This window comes from Cebus imitator, unplaced genomic scaffold (assembly GCF_001604975.1).
Source record: "Cebus imitator isolate Cc_AM_T3 unplaced genomic scaffold, Cebus_imitator-1.0 Scaffold193, whole genome shotgun sequence".
NCBI lineage: Eukaryota > Metazoa > Chordata > Mammalia > Primates > Cebidae > Cebus > Cebus imitator.
This window is the reverse complement of record NW_016107508.1, coordinates 3,754,272-3,769,492: the sequence shown is the minus strand read 5'-3', so window position 1 is coordinate 3,769,492 and position 15,221 is coordinate 3,754,272. Positions and strand designations below refer to the sequence as shown.

Sequence of the window (15,221 nt, the reverse complement as noted above, 5' to 3'; positions counted from 1 at the left end):
AGTCCTTGCCAGAGCAATCAGACAAGAGAATGAAAGGGCATTTATATCAGGAAAGAGGAAGTCAAACTGTCACTGTTTGCTGATTATTGTATACCTAGAAAACCCTAAAGACTCCTCCAAAAATCTTCTAGAACTGATTAATTCAGCAAAGTTTCAGGATACAAAATTAATGTACACAAATCAGTAACCCTGCTATACGCCAACAGTGACCAAGCTGAGAATCAAGTCAAGAACTCGACCTCTTTTAAAATAGTTGCAAAAAAATAAAATACTTAGGAATATACCTAACCAAGGAGGTGAAAAATCTCTACAAAGAAAACAACAAAACACTGCTGAAAAAAATCACACAAATGGAAACACATCCCATGCTCATAGATGGGTGGAATCAATAATGCGGAAAATGACCATATCACTAAAAGCAATCTACAAATTCATGCAATTTCCATCAAATACCACCATGATTCTTCACAGAACTGGAAAAAAAAAACTAGTACTAAAATTCACATGAAATTGAAAAAGAGCCTGCATAGCCAAAGCCAGACTAAGCAAAAAGAACAAATCTTGAGGCATCACATTACCTGATTTCAAACTATACTATAAGGCCATAGTGACCTAAACAGCATGGTACTGGTATAAAAATAGGCACGTAGACCAATGGAACAGAATAGAGAACCTAGCAATAAACTCAAATATTTACAGCAAACTGATCATTAACAAAGCAAACAAAAACATAAAGTGGGGAAAAGGCACCCTCTTCAACAAATGGTGCTGGGATAATTGGCTAGTCACACGTAGGAAAATGAAACTGTATCCTCACCTCTCACCTTGTACAAAAACCAACTCAAGATGGATCAAGGACTTAAATCTAATATCTGAAACTATAAAAATTCTAGAAGATAACATTGGAAAAACTCATCTAGACATTGGCTTAGGCAAGGGTTTCATGACCAAGAACCCAAAAGCAAATGCAATAAAAACAAAGATAGGTAGGACTTAGTTAAACTAAGGAGTTTTTGCACAGCAAAAGGAACAATCAGCAGAGTAAACAGACAACCTACAGAGTGGGAGAAAATCTTCACAATCTTTACATCTGACAAAGGACTAATATCCAGAATCTACTAAGAACGCTAACAAATTAGCAAGGAGAAAAACAAACAATTCCATCAAAAAGTAGGCTAAGGATATGAATAGACAATTCTCCAAAGAAGATATACAAATGGCCAACAAACATTTGAAAAAATGTTCAACATCACTAATGATCAGGGAAATGCAAATCAAAACCACAATGTGATGTCACCTTACTCCTGAAGGAAGAGCCATAATCAAAAAATAAAAATAATAATAGACGTTGGCATGGATGTGGTGAAAGGAGCATTTCCGTACTGCTGGTGGGAATGTAAACTAGTACAACCACTACGGAAAACAATGTGGAAATTAAGGAACTAAAAGTAGAACTACCATTTGGTCCAGCAATCCCACGACTGGGTATCTACCCAGAGGAAAAGAAGTCATTCTACCAAAAAGAGGTTTATTCACGCACGTTTATAGCAGCACAATTTGCAATTGCAAAATCGTGGAACCAACCCAAATGCCCATCAATAAATGACTGAATAAAGAAACTGAATAAAGTAATATTCCATATATAATGGAATACTACTCAGTCATAAAAAGGAATGAATTAATTGCATTCCCAGCAACCTGGGTGGAACTTGAGACTATTATTCTAAGTGAAGTAACTCAGAAATGAAAAACAAAACATTGTGTTCTCACTCATAAGTGAGAGCTAAGCTATGAGGATAGAAAGACATAAGAATGATACAACGGACTTCAGGGACTCGGGAGAAAGGGTGCACAGTGGGTGAAGATTAAAAGACTGCATACTAGGTTCAGTGTACACTGTTTGGGTGATGTGTGCATCCAAATCTCACAAATCACTACTAAAGAACTTACCCACGTAACCAAATACCACCTGTTCCCCCAAAACCTATCAAAATAAAAAATTTTAAAAAGAAAAAAGAAGAATACAGCTTGGATCACATAAGCATGGATACAGGCATCAGCAGCAACCACACCACCACCCACTCCTAGCATCAGAATATTCTCAAACTGAGCCTTGGCTTGAGTCATAATCCAGCATTTGTTTGTGGGACAGGCAGCCAGGGCAGATACTTTGGGGAAAAAAAGAGCCCTTCCTGTTTGCTGTGCATATGTTCATACCAGTTCCCAGAATTGACCTGACAAATATTGACCAGGTTGCTGCAATCTTCAAACACCATTTTCCTGTGGGTAGACGTGATGCAGTGCTGAAGACCCGGGTCCCCGCTCAGTGACTTTGCTCTGTGAGTACTGTGCCTGTGCCTAAAATGAGGGCAGGGGCAGCAGCTGCCCCCCTCCCTTCTCTCTCTCTCTCTCTCTGTGTATCTCTGTCTCTATCTCTCTCTCTCTCTTTCTCTCTCTCTCTCTTTTTCTCTGTTTCTTTCTCTCTCTCTGTGTGTGCATGTGTGTGTGTGTGTGCGTGTGTGTGTGTGTGCATGTTCCTGGCTTTGGTGGTAGGGATGGGAGAAGTAAGTCCCTGAAGAAGAAATACAACCATGTACTCTCTCTGAGTCCTCAAGGAAGGACTTCAGGTTTTCAATCATCTTTTAGGGAAAACTTGGCCCCTAAGAGTTTTGAGAGAAGAACCCCAAATATTTCTGGCATTAGACAAGAAAATGAAACAATACAACCCAAAGCACAATGACAACAATGCTGCAGCAGATTTACTAGGAGCTGCCCTGTGAAAAGGGTGCTTAGGAGCTCTGGTCTGGAATCTGAGTCTTGCTCCTGCCCTCACCAGCTGTCTTGTCCTAACCCTGCGTCAGTTGTCCCCTGTGTACAGTAGGGCTGACAAACCCTGTGCTTTGAGGTTCTCCTAAGGATTAAATTCAATAAGACAAAGCAATGTTTCTCAAAAAGGACACCACCGGTATTTGGGCAGGACCACTCTTCACTGAATGGGACTGTTCTGAAAGCTTTCGGGAACCCAGGCTGCTCCCCAGCTAATCTCCAGCAGCATCCCTCCTCCAGGTATTGAGCTGACCCAAAAACTCACCCCTATCTGCTTTACATACGCCCCTCCCCCTACCTTTGTCAGGAACCAGTGTTACAATGCATGTAATATCCCCATCACTTCATAAACCCTTAGTAAGTGAAAATATTATACTTTATGAATACAGTTCTTAATTTTCCCCTGGGACATTTCTGGAAGAGGAATTAAGAAAAGAATTGGGCATTATTACTCCCAGGCTTGGTAGAAAAGGAAGAAAACTACCACTGAGTACTTTCGACATGCCAAGAGCTTTGTACGTTGACTGTTGTATAATCCTGAAATGGCCCCACACCTGGGAGGTGGGCAATATCATTTACATTTTGTAAATGGAGACACTGATTTCAGAGACTTGCCTTTGCACAGTACCAGGCAGTGAGTTACTGTACAACCTTGATTCCAAGGCCCCCTCATTTACAATTCAATCCTCTTTGGGAAATAGGTCCTTTGAAGTCAGGGAGTCCTTGGGGTACAGTGGGGTAGAAAATGGTGCTGAGTTCAGCGGAATAGAAAGAATAAACCAGAAATAGTTTCATCACAGTCGCTTTATTTTACGCAGGGGAAGAACAATTTTTAAATTGTTTTGCATCTGCCAAATTTCCCATCAAAAGAAAATCTGAAGTGTGTGGAAGCTGTCAGTAAGCAAGCCCACACTAAGCTGTGCTGGAGGAAGGGAGGAAATAACCTTGGGGCCGTGCTCACAGTACTTTGACCAGCAAAAGCATTTCAACATAGCAGATAATGAGAGCACCTTCGTCCATCCCTGACACCTGGCCTTTGCAGTTTGGCAGATTATTTAGGGCACCAGGGGCTATAAACCATTTGCAAAAATACAATCTCTCTTGCACTGTCACAGCATTTGCAATTGATCCAGAAGTCATTGGTTTGGGCAAAAAATTATTAAAGGTGCCAGTTAAGACACAAATGTCATCAGGGCAAACTAATGAGAAGTGATAAGGGTAGTCAGCAGTGCATGGCTGCTGTACAGTGAACGGACGATGGGAGGGGTGGATTTGAAGGGAGAAGAGAAGGCTGCCTTCCTTACTGAGGACACCAAGGTTTGGGAGGGCCCCAGCAGCTATGTGGTAGTGAGTCTTCTGCAAGAACCTGAGGATGTGTGCAGGGTGGGTGGGGGATGGGACTGAAAGGGAAAGGAGAGTATGGAACACAGGGCAGGGTGAGTAGAGACAACACTGTTTGCACTGCAATCTCCCCTCCAGCTCAGGCTGCATCCCCTGCCCTAAAACAAGAGATCTTCCTGCTCCTGTACCACTTTGATCCCCTGGTAGTGGACTAAAGGCTCTTTTGGCACATTTTACAACTTAAAATAAAACACAAGAGATATCACATTAGTTTGCAAGGTGTATCTTAATAAATACCATATGCTGGGCAGCTTCAACAACAGAAACCTTTGGCTCACAGTTCTGGAGGCTAGAAGTCCAAGAACAAGGTTGGCGGGCGTGGTGCCTTCTGAGGCTGCGGGGGAGAATCTGCTCCAGGCCCCTTTCCTAGCTTTGCCTTTCTCCTGGTTTGCTGGCCATCTTTCACATTCCTTGGCTTGTAGAAACATCACTCTGATCTCTACCTTCATCCTCACACGCCATTCTCCCTGTGTGCTGTCCGTGTCCACATTTCTCCTTCTTGTAAGGACACCAGTCACATTGAATTAGGAGCCTGCGCTAATAGCCTCATCTTAACCAATTATATCTTCAGTGACCCTATTTCCAAAAAAGATCATATCTGGAGATACTAGGTGTCAAGACTTCAGCATATGAATTTCGGGCAGATACGAATTCAGCCCACAACAGGTATCAACCCCACAGCCCTGCAGCAATAAGAAAATACAGAGGTTTCAACCTCTGCATGTGACAAGAGGCATCCCAGATATCAGAGCTGAGACAGAGTTGATCTCTCTCGCCGCTCCTCTAGGCTCCATCAGTCCTGCTGCTTTGCTGTCCCTTCTGGGCTGTCCTCACCCGCAAGTCCAGGTGGCCGATCTTCACATCCACCCTCCAGCTAATGAATGACTGGAAGGGTGGATAGCATTCTTCTCACTCTTCAGGCCTGACGGAGGCTTTACACATCATCCTGTCCCTTCCAGTAGGCGCGATCATTGTCAATAGCCACGCTGGAGGTGAGGGAGGCCTAGCATCACTGGCAGCGTGGCCAGGACATTGGCTCCAAGCACGTGCTTCTCAATTTGTCATCACATGTGCATATGTACTTGCTTATTTAGCTATTGAGTGTCACCTAAGCTAGTGTCAATTAAACCCTAAATTCTAGGGAATCTGAAATTTTGTTTACTTCTTTCCCCCACTAAATACTGAGGACCTAGTGCACCTCTTGGACCAGGCAGATCCTTGAAAGTTAATGAATGATTGAAAGATTGACTGGAAAGAAGAAAGAAAAAGGAAGGAAGGGAGGAAGGGAAGAAAAGAGGGACAGAGGCTAGACTCTGAAAGTTGTTTTGTTGTGGTTGTTGTGTTGTTTTGTTTTGTTTGTATGTTTGTTGGTTGGTTTTTTTGTTTGTTTGTTTGTTTTGAGACAGAATTTCACTCTTGTTGCCCAGGCTGGAGTGCAGTGGTGCGATCTTGACTCACTGCAACCTCTGCCTCCCAGGTTCTCCTGCTTCCGCCTCCCGAGTAGTGGAACTATATTCATGTGCCCCCACGGCTGGCTAATTTGGGTGTGCATGTGTGTGTTTTTAGTAGAAACAGAGTTTCACCATGTTGGCCAAGATGGTCTCAATCTCTTGGCCTCGTGATCCACCCACCTCGGCCTCCCAAAGTGCTGGGATCACAGGCGTGAGCCACCACACCTGGCCTTGTTGTTATTTTTAAAACAGGTTCTCACTCTGTTGTCCAGGCTGGAGTGCAGTGATGCGATCACAGCTCACTTCAGCCTCGACTTCCCAGACCCAAGCGATTCTGTCACCTCAGCCTCCAGAGTAACTGGGACTACAGGCACACGCCACCACACCCAGCCAATTTTTAAAAGTTTCTTTTAGAGGAGAGGTCTCCCTATGTTGCCCAGCCTGGTCTCAAACTCCTTGATTCAAGTGATTCTCCCACCTCAGCCTCCCGAGTGCTGAGATTACAGGTGTGAGCCGCCGTGCCTCGCCAGGAGTTGCTGTTGTTGTTGTTGTTATTGTTGTTGTTTTATAGCCCAGAGACTTTCACTCAACAAAATCTTAGAAAAAAAATCCTAGAACAAAATCTTAGAAACCTATGTGCAAAGCAGATAAAGGGTTTCTACCTTCACTGAAGCCCTGGAGGAGAGTGTCCAGAATCCTAATCACAGAATCCTAATCATCCACGGCCTTGTCTTCTGCAGGGCCGCTCATGGCAGCCCTGCGGGGCACAGTGTGAAGGTGGGGTTTGCTGTATAAGCAATAGAGAATCATGACATTATTTATGAAGAAAAGTGACATGTTCACCCTCTTGTTTTCAGAGAATGGGGCCAGCTTGGCTTTGGCTGCTGGGAGCAGGGATCCTGGCCTCTGTCCACTGTCAGCCCCTTCCTGCCCATGGACATAAAAGTCTGCAGGGGCCTCAACCTCCCAGGCATCACCTCTCAGAGCCAGCCCCCGCCTACCACAGAATCACATCCACCATTACCAATTTTGCTTTGCGTTTGTATAAAAAGCTGGCAGCAGACACCTCCGGAAATGTCATCTTCTCGCCGGTGAGCATCTCCACCACCCTGGCCCTGCTCTCTCTTGGGGCCCAAGCTGACACTTCAACTCTGATTTTGGAGGGCCTAGGATTCAACCTCACAGAAACCCCAGAAGCGGACATCCACCAGGGCTTCCAGAGCCTCCTCCACACCCTTGCCCTGCCCAGCCCCAAACTCGAACTAAAAGTAGGAAACTCCCTGTTCCTAGACAAGCGACTAAAGCCTCGGCAGCGCTATTTGGACACCATCAAGGAGCTTTATGGAGCTTTTGCTTTTTCTGCCAACTTCACAGATTCTGTTACAACTGAGAGGCAGATTAATGACTATGTGAGAAGGCAAACATACGGGCAAGTCGTGGACTGCCTCCCGGAGTTCAGCCAGGACACGCTCATGGTTCTCGCCAATTACATCTTCTTCAAAGGTGAGGCTTGCTCAGACAAAATTATTGCCACCTCCTCTGCATGTAAATGCTCTTACAGCAGACAGCTAGCCAACAGGCTCTTTGCTAACCACTTGGGGAAATCCATGAATAAGATAGAGCTTCCCGCCCTTGCACAGCCACAGTCCATGTGGGTTGGAAGTAAGTACAGTTGCAAAATAACTCAGTGGGATGGTGATGCTCTCCTTGCGTAGCCATGAGTGCCACAGAGTTCTCAAAAGAGACACCCATCCAGACTTGGGAAGCTTCCTGGAAAAATAGCCACTCAAGCTAAGACATGAGAGTGAGTTGTATTTACTCAGGTGAAAAAGCTTGGGAGAGGTGGAGCAAAGAGGGTGCATGATGAAAAAAAATCAGCATATCTAAAGGTCCAGGGAAAAGAGATACCATTGCATTTTCAAATAACTGAAACAAATTTAGTTGGAATAGGATATCAAACACAATAGTGGAATAATAGGAAGAAGCCAGGCTTTGCACTGTAGAGGGAAACAGGGCCACATTGAGGGTTTCCAACTCTATGCAGGGAAACTTAGAATTGCCAGAGAGTTTAAGTGTGAAGTGATAGGATCATATATGTTTTAGGAAGATCAAACTGGCTGCAATTTGAAAGGTGGCTTGGAAGGGAGGAAGAGTGGGAAAGGAGACAAGTTGGGAGGTTCTCAAAGTGTTCCAAAGTAAGTATGATGGTGGCCTTGAAAATAATATTGTGGTTTTGGAGGTAGAATCTGCAATACTTGGTCATTGACTGGGTGTGGGTATGTAGGACAGGATGACCTAGTTCTGTTATCAAGACCAGTGTTTGTGGGGACAGATTTATAAGAAGAGGGAAGATACCACACGTGTGAATATAACGATGACCCCAGCATTCTTCATTTCCAACTACATCTTAATGGGCTTTTGCTAATGCACAACATTTATTAATTGAATTCTTTTTCCTTTTTCAGTTTGAAGATGAGGGAGTTGGGGTGTGTGGGTGAAGGAAGAAGTTCTCAAGCTTCTCTGTAGAAGGTTGTTGACTAGAGGTAGTTTGGTTGAGAAGGATTAATTCAATGTTTGCAAGCAACCTGAGCTATGCAGTCAGTCATCCCAGCTCTGCAAATTAGTATGTGTAAATAAATTCACAAAGACTCCGTTTGATCATCCCTGATATGGGAATAATAATACTTATTTTTATTAATTTTTATGACAATTACAAGAGAAGATATCTAACACATGAAAGGTGCTTAGTAGATGGAAAAATACCTTTTGGCTTCTTAGAAGCTAAGTTCCTCTGAAGTGGAACAAATCATAGGCTGTTAGTGTTCAAACATTGGTGACTTGTCCCAGAAGCTGAGCCAGGCCTGAATTTTAGTCTCCTGGCTCTGTATCTTACACTTGCATAGCCAAGAGGAAGTCACCAAACCAGTGTGGTTTTGGGTGTGTCTACCCAGAGTTGCTCTCTTGAAAAGAGTTCTCATGGCCCTGTGGGTGTTGTGTCCTAAGCCAAGTGGAAGCACCCTTTCAGTCGCTACCAGATCCAGAAGCATGAAAGTTTCTTCGTGGATGAGAGGACCTCTCTCCAGGTGTCCATGATGCACCAAAAGGAAATGCACAGATTCCTCTATGACCAGGAATTGGCTTGCACCGTCCTCCAGATTGAATACAGTGGAAATGCCCTGGCCCTGCTGGTCCTCCCTGACCCAGGGAAAATGAAGCAGGTGGAGGCCGCTCTGCAGCCAGAGATCCTGAGAAAATGGGGCCAATTGTCCCTGCCCAGGTAAGAGTCACAGCAGAAGGACGCTGGCTGATCTTGCTCAAGAACCCTGGCAGGTCTTGATCAACTTCAGCTGCAAAAGCCCAACGTCTTGATTAGGCTCACCGTCTTGTCCTTTACTAACTGTGTGATCTTGGCAATTTTCTCACCTCTTCTGGGCCTCTACTGTAAAACTAAGGACATGATACCTGCCTCATTGGGTTGCTCAGAGGATTCATTAAGAGAACATAGACTGGTACATGGAGCGTAAGAAGTGCTCACCAGGCACTGACTGCTATTACACCTTCCTGGTGTCTGTCTGGTCCCCATCACCTTTCCTCTTGCTTTCCTCTCTCCCCTCATAACAATTTACTACCAGAAGGTGGTTAAGTGCAGCCAAAAAATCAGATCAAAGACGGTTAAGAATAATCATGGCCAGCTGCAGCAGCTCACACCTATAATCCCAGTGCTTTGGGAGGCCAAGGTGGGAGGATGGCTTGAGGCCAGGAGTTTGAGACCAGTTTGGGCAACATAGCCAGACCCTGCCTCTACACAAAGTGAAAAAAAGAAAAAAAAAAAAAATAGCCAGGCATGTCGGCCCATGCCTATAGTCCCAATCACCCAGGAGGCCGAGGCAAGGGGGTCACCTGAGCCCAGGAATTCGAGGTGATAGTGAGCTATGATTGTGCCACTGCACTCCAGTCTGGGCAACAAAGCCAGATCCTATCTCTAATAAAAAGTTATCCCTATCATTATATTGTTAAAGGGTGCTTCTGTTTTATTTAAAACATATATTAAAATTAAATCTTAAGAACACTGGAAACATGAAAGTCCCTATTTTGTGTGATCTCTAAACTATTTCCCGTCTCACCTGCTTTTCGGTTTGTAGTTTTATCACAGCAGCTTCAGCTTTTCCTAGTTTCCCTAGACCGCCTTCACCAGCTAACGCCTTCTTGGGGGTGCATCTCCTTTTGTGAGGTACTCTGAGATGAAATCTGGTACTGAGTTCTAGTTATTCTTGCTAACAAGCCACCCCAAAACTGAATGACTTGAGACGATTGCTTCCTTGGTTCTGTGAGTTAACTGGGCGCAGCTGGGCAGTTTTCTTGTGTTGGGGTGGATGGTAGCTACAGCTGAAGTCACTGAGCTCTCTTCACTCGTGTGCCTGGCACCTGTGCTGGGCTGGCTGAAAGAGACTAAGGCTGGGAAGCATCTTTCGCTCTCTGCATGTGGTGTCTCCATGAGGCTAGCTCAGGTTCAGTAGCTCAGCATAGTTAATATTGGTATATGCGACTAGGGTCTCCAAGACAGAATACTTCTGTTAAGGCCTACGCCCAGAAATCAGCACAGTGGCACTTCTGCCAGTTGCAGAGCCCACCCAGATTCAAGGGGAGGGTGCACAGATGCCACTTTTGATGGCCATCTTGAATCCACCACAACCTGGTAGGCACCAGCCACCCCACAACTCATAGGTGGCTTCTCTCAGCACCCCATTCACACTGAGGCACCAGGGATAGAGAAGGCGTTTTGTGTTTGGGCAAAGATTAAAGCACCAAATAAGAGACACAGGCCAAGGGGAGAGGTCAGGATTGAAGGGAATATTCCTATTGTCTATGAAGCTACACGGCTCTGGTCAGTTGCTAACTTCAGCCCCATAGTCCCTGGCTCCTTTGGGGTGAGCCTTCTCCTTGCCCCCATTACAGAAGGAAGTGCCATAGACTCTTCTAGACTAGTAGATTCTCCCTCAGGGAGAGTTTGGTTTGGCTTCTTCCCACTTGGACATTCTAAAAGCAAGACTGATCCAAGTTACTCCTCTAAATCTCAGATGTTTCTTGTGCCAGAGACTTACAGTACCTTAGTAGCCATTTTTATGGGCTTTTAGGTATAAGAACTTTGGACTCTGCCATGTTTCACTCCACTCAGATGTGAGGCAGGTTGGCTTGCCAAGGGGAACTGCGCTTGCTGGCACACCATTCATGTATGTATTCATTCACATGTTGAACACCCACTGTTTTGGGTTCTCTGTCAGACCCCTGCCCTACTAGACTCTATTCCACCCCCCAACCCACTGGCTGGGGCTTCCCACCCAAGTACTACCTGTGGGAAACTTGTCAAGTAGCCCAAGGTGTCCTCCCACTTCAACTAGGCATCGGACCCTCATATTGCCCAAAGTCAAACTAGCCACAATTCTCTAACATGAATTTGATTTTCTGAGGCAGAAGTGTTCAAGTTGATTATGAGCTAGTCATGCTTTCCAGTGTCTGGGTAGCTGCCAAACCATAATTAAAAAGATAAATAACACCAGAAATAAAAGGGCAGAATTGCTGTGGGTGCAAAGAAATTTCTGAACTTAACCCAGGGAATGTGGCAATCAGATGGTAAAGGTGTCCCAAACACAGGAGGGAGAGTTTGTTTGTGCCCTGTGCCCGACATACACCATCTCCCATCAGATCCTCACAACAGCCTCAAGGAGGGGGCATCACTATGCCATTTAACACATGAGGAACCTGAAGCGGAGAAGGGAGAGAGATGATGGCTGCTTGCACTGGGGGATGACAGGAGGTGGATTTAGGACATAGTGCAAAAGCTGAGCCAACAGAACTTGCTGATTCATCAGATATGAAAGTGGGAAGATGTTGACAAGTATTTACCTTATATGGTCGTGACGTGGATTCCATCCGCTCAGCCTTGAAGAAACATTGCCAATATCTGACACCTAGAAAGCCCTCTATAAATGTGATGAGGATGAGAAAGACATGTAGCTGTGCCTGGAGCCTTTTCAGATCCAGACACAAGATATTCCATGTGGTCCAAAGGGAAGAGAGCTGTGGGTGTGGGTGGCAGAATGGTCCGTCATAGCAAATAGTGTCATGGGAAGACTGATTGCCCTTTACACTGGGAAATGCCTCTCCCTCCCACAGCTCAGGTTGCCAATAGACAGGGCAAGAGCAGCATGTATAACAAGAGAGCACCATTTCTCTGTCTGATTCTCTCTCCAGTCTGTTGGATTTGCACTTGCCAAGGTTTTCGATTTCTGGAACATATAACCTGGAAGACATACTTCCCCAAATTGGTCTCATCAACATACTCAACTTAGAAGCTGACTTCTCAGGAGTCACTGGGCAGCTCAACAAAACCATCTCCAGGGTAAAGTGGTGAATATGGATGTGTGTGAGCCAGTGGGGGCAGGGAGGAGGTCTCTCCTTTGGCATACAGGACGTTTAAAAGTCAAGTTCCCTGTTCTTTTTCTTATGCAGACTATTTAACACCACAGTCTTTAAGGCATCTCTTGGTGGACAGCTCCTTCTCTATCTCCCTTTCTCTAGGTCCCTTCTATTCTTCAGGGTTCTAAATAGAATTGGTGGTCATTTGGGGTCATCCATGGAGCCAGAATTTCCCCAGGTATTGGATAGCTTTATTTTGATTCCTGATACCTCCTCCCAGAGCAGCAGTGAAACTCTATCTGTCTTTGTTATAGCTCTAGAGGGTAATGAGGTCTAAACTAGAGGTGCCTCAGTCAGCTTTGCTGCAGTAACAAAATGTCCCAGAATCTCAGTGCCTTACTATAACAAATGCTTATTTCCTGGTCATATTACCTGTCAGAAGCAGGTCACTGCCTTCAGTCACAGGGCTGCTGCACATGTCTTCTCCCTTCCAGGATGTAGGTTAAAGAAGCCCCTATTTGGGGCAAACCATTTTCATGGCAGGGGGGAAGCAAAAGAAGATGTGTGAATGGCTCTAAAAGCTTGCCCCACACACAGCCTGTGCCATAGGCACTCACATGCCATCAGCTGAAGCTAGTCCCAAAGTCCAGATTGTCTCCCCCTCCAGGAGGCACTGCCAGTCTTGTGGAATAGCCAAGGACTGATAACCCTCTAATGGGATGGGAGGGTTTATATTTGGGAATAACAATGTATTTCTCCATGGAAAGGAAGACACAAAGGCCCTTCCCTAATCTTCAGCTGTCATCTTTGTTTTAGGATAGAGTTGTGCATTACCATTTGAGTCTTTGTTAGGAACTTCATAAGGAAGCTATTCTGTCTTTTATTTGGAAAAGAGCAGCTGAGGGGTGAAAGAGCACCCAAGGCAACGGGGACATGGTCCTGTGTGCATGTGTGTGCAGGCATGCATGTGCATGTGCATGCGTGTTCAGGCATGCATATACTTGTGTACATGTGCAAGTATGCATGTGTGCAGGCATTCATGTGTGTGTGTGTGCATGTGTGTGTTGGAGAGTTAACAAGAAAGGAAAAAAAGTAGTTTAGCTTTTTTTTTGAGACAGAATTTCTCTCTTGTCACCCAGGAGTGCAGTGGTGCAATCTCGGCTCACTGCAACTTCCTCCTCCCAGGTTCAAGCGATTCTCCTGCCTCAGCCTCCCAAGTAGCTGGGATTACAAGTGCCTGCCACCATGCCCGGCTAATTTTTTATATTCTTAGTAGAGATGGGGTTTCATCATGTTGGCCAGGCTGGTCCTGAATTCCTGACCTGAGATGATCTACCCGCCTCAGCCTCCCAAAGTGCTGGGATTACAGGCGAGAGCCACTGTGCCCAGCCTAACTTTTTAAAGAAATTTCTTCACACTGACCTTAAATGCTAGATCTATCTTTTCATATAGCTTTTTCGTTCAATGAAAGGGATCATCAAGGCCAATGTTTTCTTCACTTTTTTCAAAGCCTCAAAATACTTTCTTCCTTGGAATTAGAGTGCAAATGAGGATTTAAAAAGGAAGTTTCTTGCACAGAGGCTGGTAGGAGGCTTGGCACATCAGACAGGCTGAGCACTTTCTGAACACTATTGACTTAAGCTGAGTGAGCCATTTTATAGTTGAGAAAATTGAGGCTAGAAAGGTTACGTGGAGCTGATAGCAGAGATGACAACAGGCCTGGGCCACGAGCACACCCAGGGGCTGGAGAGATGCTCCTAAAAGTCCCTGTTGGGTTTTGCAACCTGGTGGCTATTTAGCAGCCCTCTGGCGCAGGCTCTTTTGTCTCCCCATTAAAGAGTGGTGGGTGCTGTCAGTGTAAACCCTCAGGATGGAGGGGGAACATGGAAAGAAGGGAGAGGTGGAATAAAGGCTGCAGTTTCTTCCTAGGATGGTAGGGCCTGAGGGGCCATAATGGGGTGGCTCTCTCTCCGTCTCCCCGTGCTGCAGAAGGTGGTGTCTTCCCCTTGAAGGCCCTTGAACTGATGCTGTCTCTGTCTCCTCTTGTCTTCTAGGTGTCACACAAGGCAATGGTGGACATGAGTGAGAAGGGAACCGAGGCAGGGGCTGCTTCAGGCCTCCTCTCCCAGCCCCCATCTCTGAACGCCACGTCGGCCCCACATGCTCACTTCAACAGGCCTTTCCTCTTGCTCCTTTGGGAGGTGACCACCCAGAGCTTACTCTTCCTGGGAAAAATTGTCAACCCAGTTGCAGGGTAACTGTGGTGGGAAGCCAGAGGGTATCTTATCTCACCCTGGACCAAACAGATTGGCCAGCACCAGCCTGCATCCTGGTGCTGCTATACGGACCAGCTAATCAGTGTGCCAAGATTCTAATAAAGTTGACCTTGGGTTTTGTGAACACTAAGAAGCAATGCTTACAAGGGAGGGCCAGCCTCTAGCCACTCACTCACAATTGTCTCAGATCTGGTGTTAGCTGTGCTTACAAAGTTGGAGAACAACCCTCGTGTTACGGCCTCCCGGGATATGTCTTCCACTGCTGCCACCATTGTAGATATTTGCTGAGCATCCGTTGCATACAGGTTATAGTAAAAAAGCTCAGAGGGAATCAGCAGGAGTAAGCGAGCCTCTCCCTTCACAGTGGCTGATATGGGCTGTACAGACAAGAGAGGTTGTCCTAAAATGTCATTGCCCAGACATCAGGGTTAGATCCCCTCGAGAGGAGGCTGGACCTGTGTCTGGGCTCCAAACTACACTCCATGTAGAAAAGCAGGTATGCAGATGGGCCAGCATAATTATAGGTCAACCTAGAGGGAGGTCAAGGTAAAGCAGCAAGAACAGAGCATCAGAGCCCAGGGCAACATGAAGACCAAAGAAAGCAGGAAGACAAACATGTCCGGGAGGGATGATGGATGTAGGACAGGGTCAGCGAGGTCAATTGGAGGCCATATTTAATTGCGATGGAGGCTCCATTAGAGATCGAAAGACCTGCTTCTCCATGTGTACCCCTCCAAGAGGCATTCATTTGAAACTAGTGGAGAAACAGAAAAAGATGCCCAGCTGCATGTGCGTACCACTTGGATGACCATACCCATCACTACAATGGACTCAGTGCCCAGACACGCAG

General features: G+C 45.7%; 1 protein-coding gene across 1 annotated transcript; it reads left to right on the top strand.

Moving 5' to 3' along the window:
• Positions 1-2,198: 2,198 nt before the first annotated feature.
• On the top strand, positions 2,199-14,495 carry SERPINA11 (serpin family A member 11). Its single transcript, XM_017547027.2, has 5 exons — positions 2,199-2,339; positions 6,536-7,181; positions 8,682-8,955; positions 11,931-12,078; positions 14,150-14,495. The coding sequence occupies exons 2-5, from the start codon at positions 6,539-6,541 to the stop codon at positions 14,351-14,353; spliced, it is 1,269 nt and encodes a 422-aa protein (XP_017402516.1). The 5' UTR covers positions 2,199-2,339; positions 6,536-6,538; the 3' UTR covers positions 14,354-14,495.
• The last annotated feature ends 726 nt before the right edge of the window (positions 14,496-15,221 follow it).

What these genes read in the sequence shown, in the direction of transcription:
- SERPINA11 (XM_017547027.2), top strand. Translation starts at nt 6,539, where the DNA reads ATGGGGCCAGCTTGGCTTTGGCTGCTGGGAGCAGGGATCCTGGCCTCT. An exon ending in GGCCAATTGTCCCTGCCCAG is followed by an intron (nt 8,956 to 11,930) that starts GTAAGAGTCACA and finishes TTCTCTCTCCAG; the next exon opens with TCTGTTGGATTTGCACTTGC. An exon ending in TCAACAAAACCATCTCCAGG is followed by an intron (nt 12,079 to 14,149) that starts GTAAAGTGGTGA and finishes CTTGTCTTCTAG; the next exon opens with GTGTCACACAAGGCAATGGT.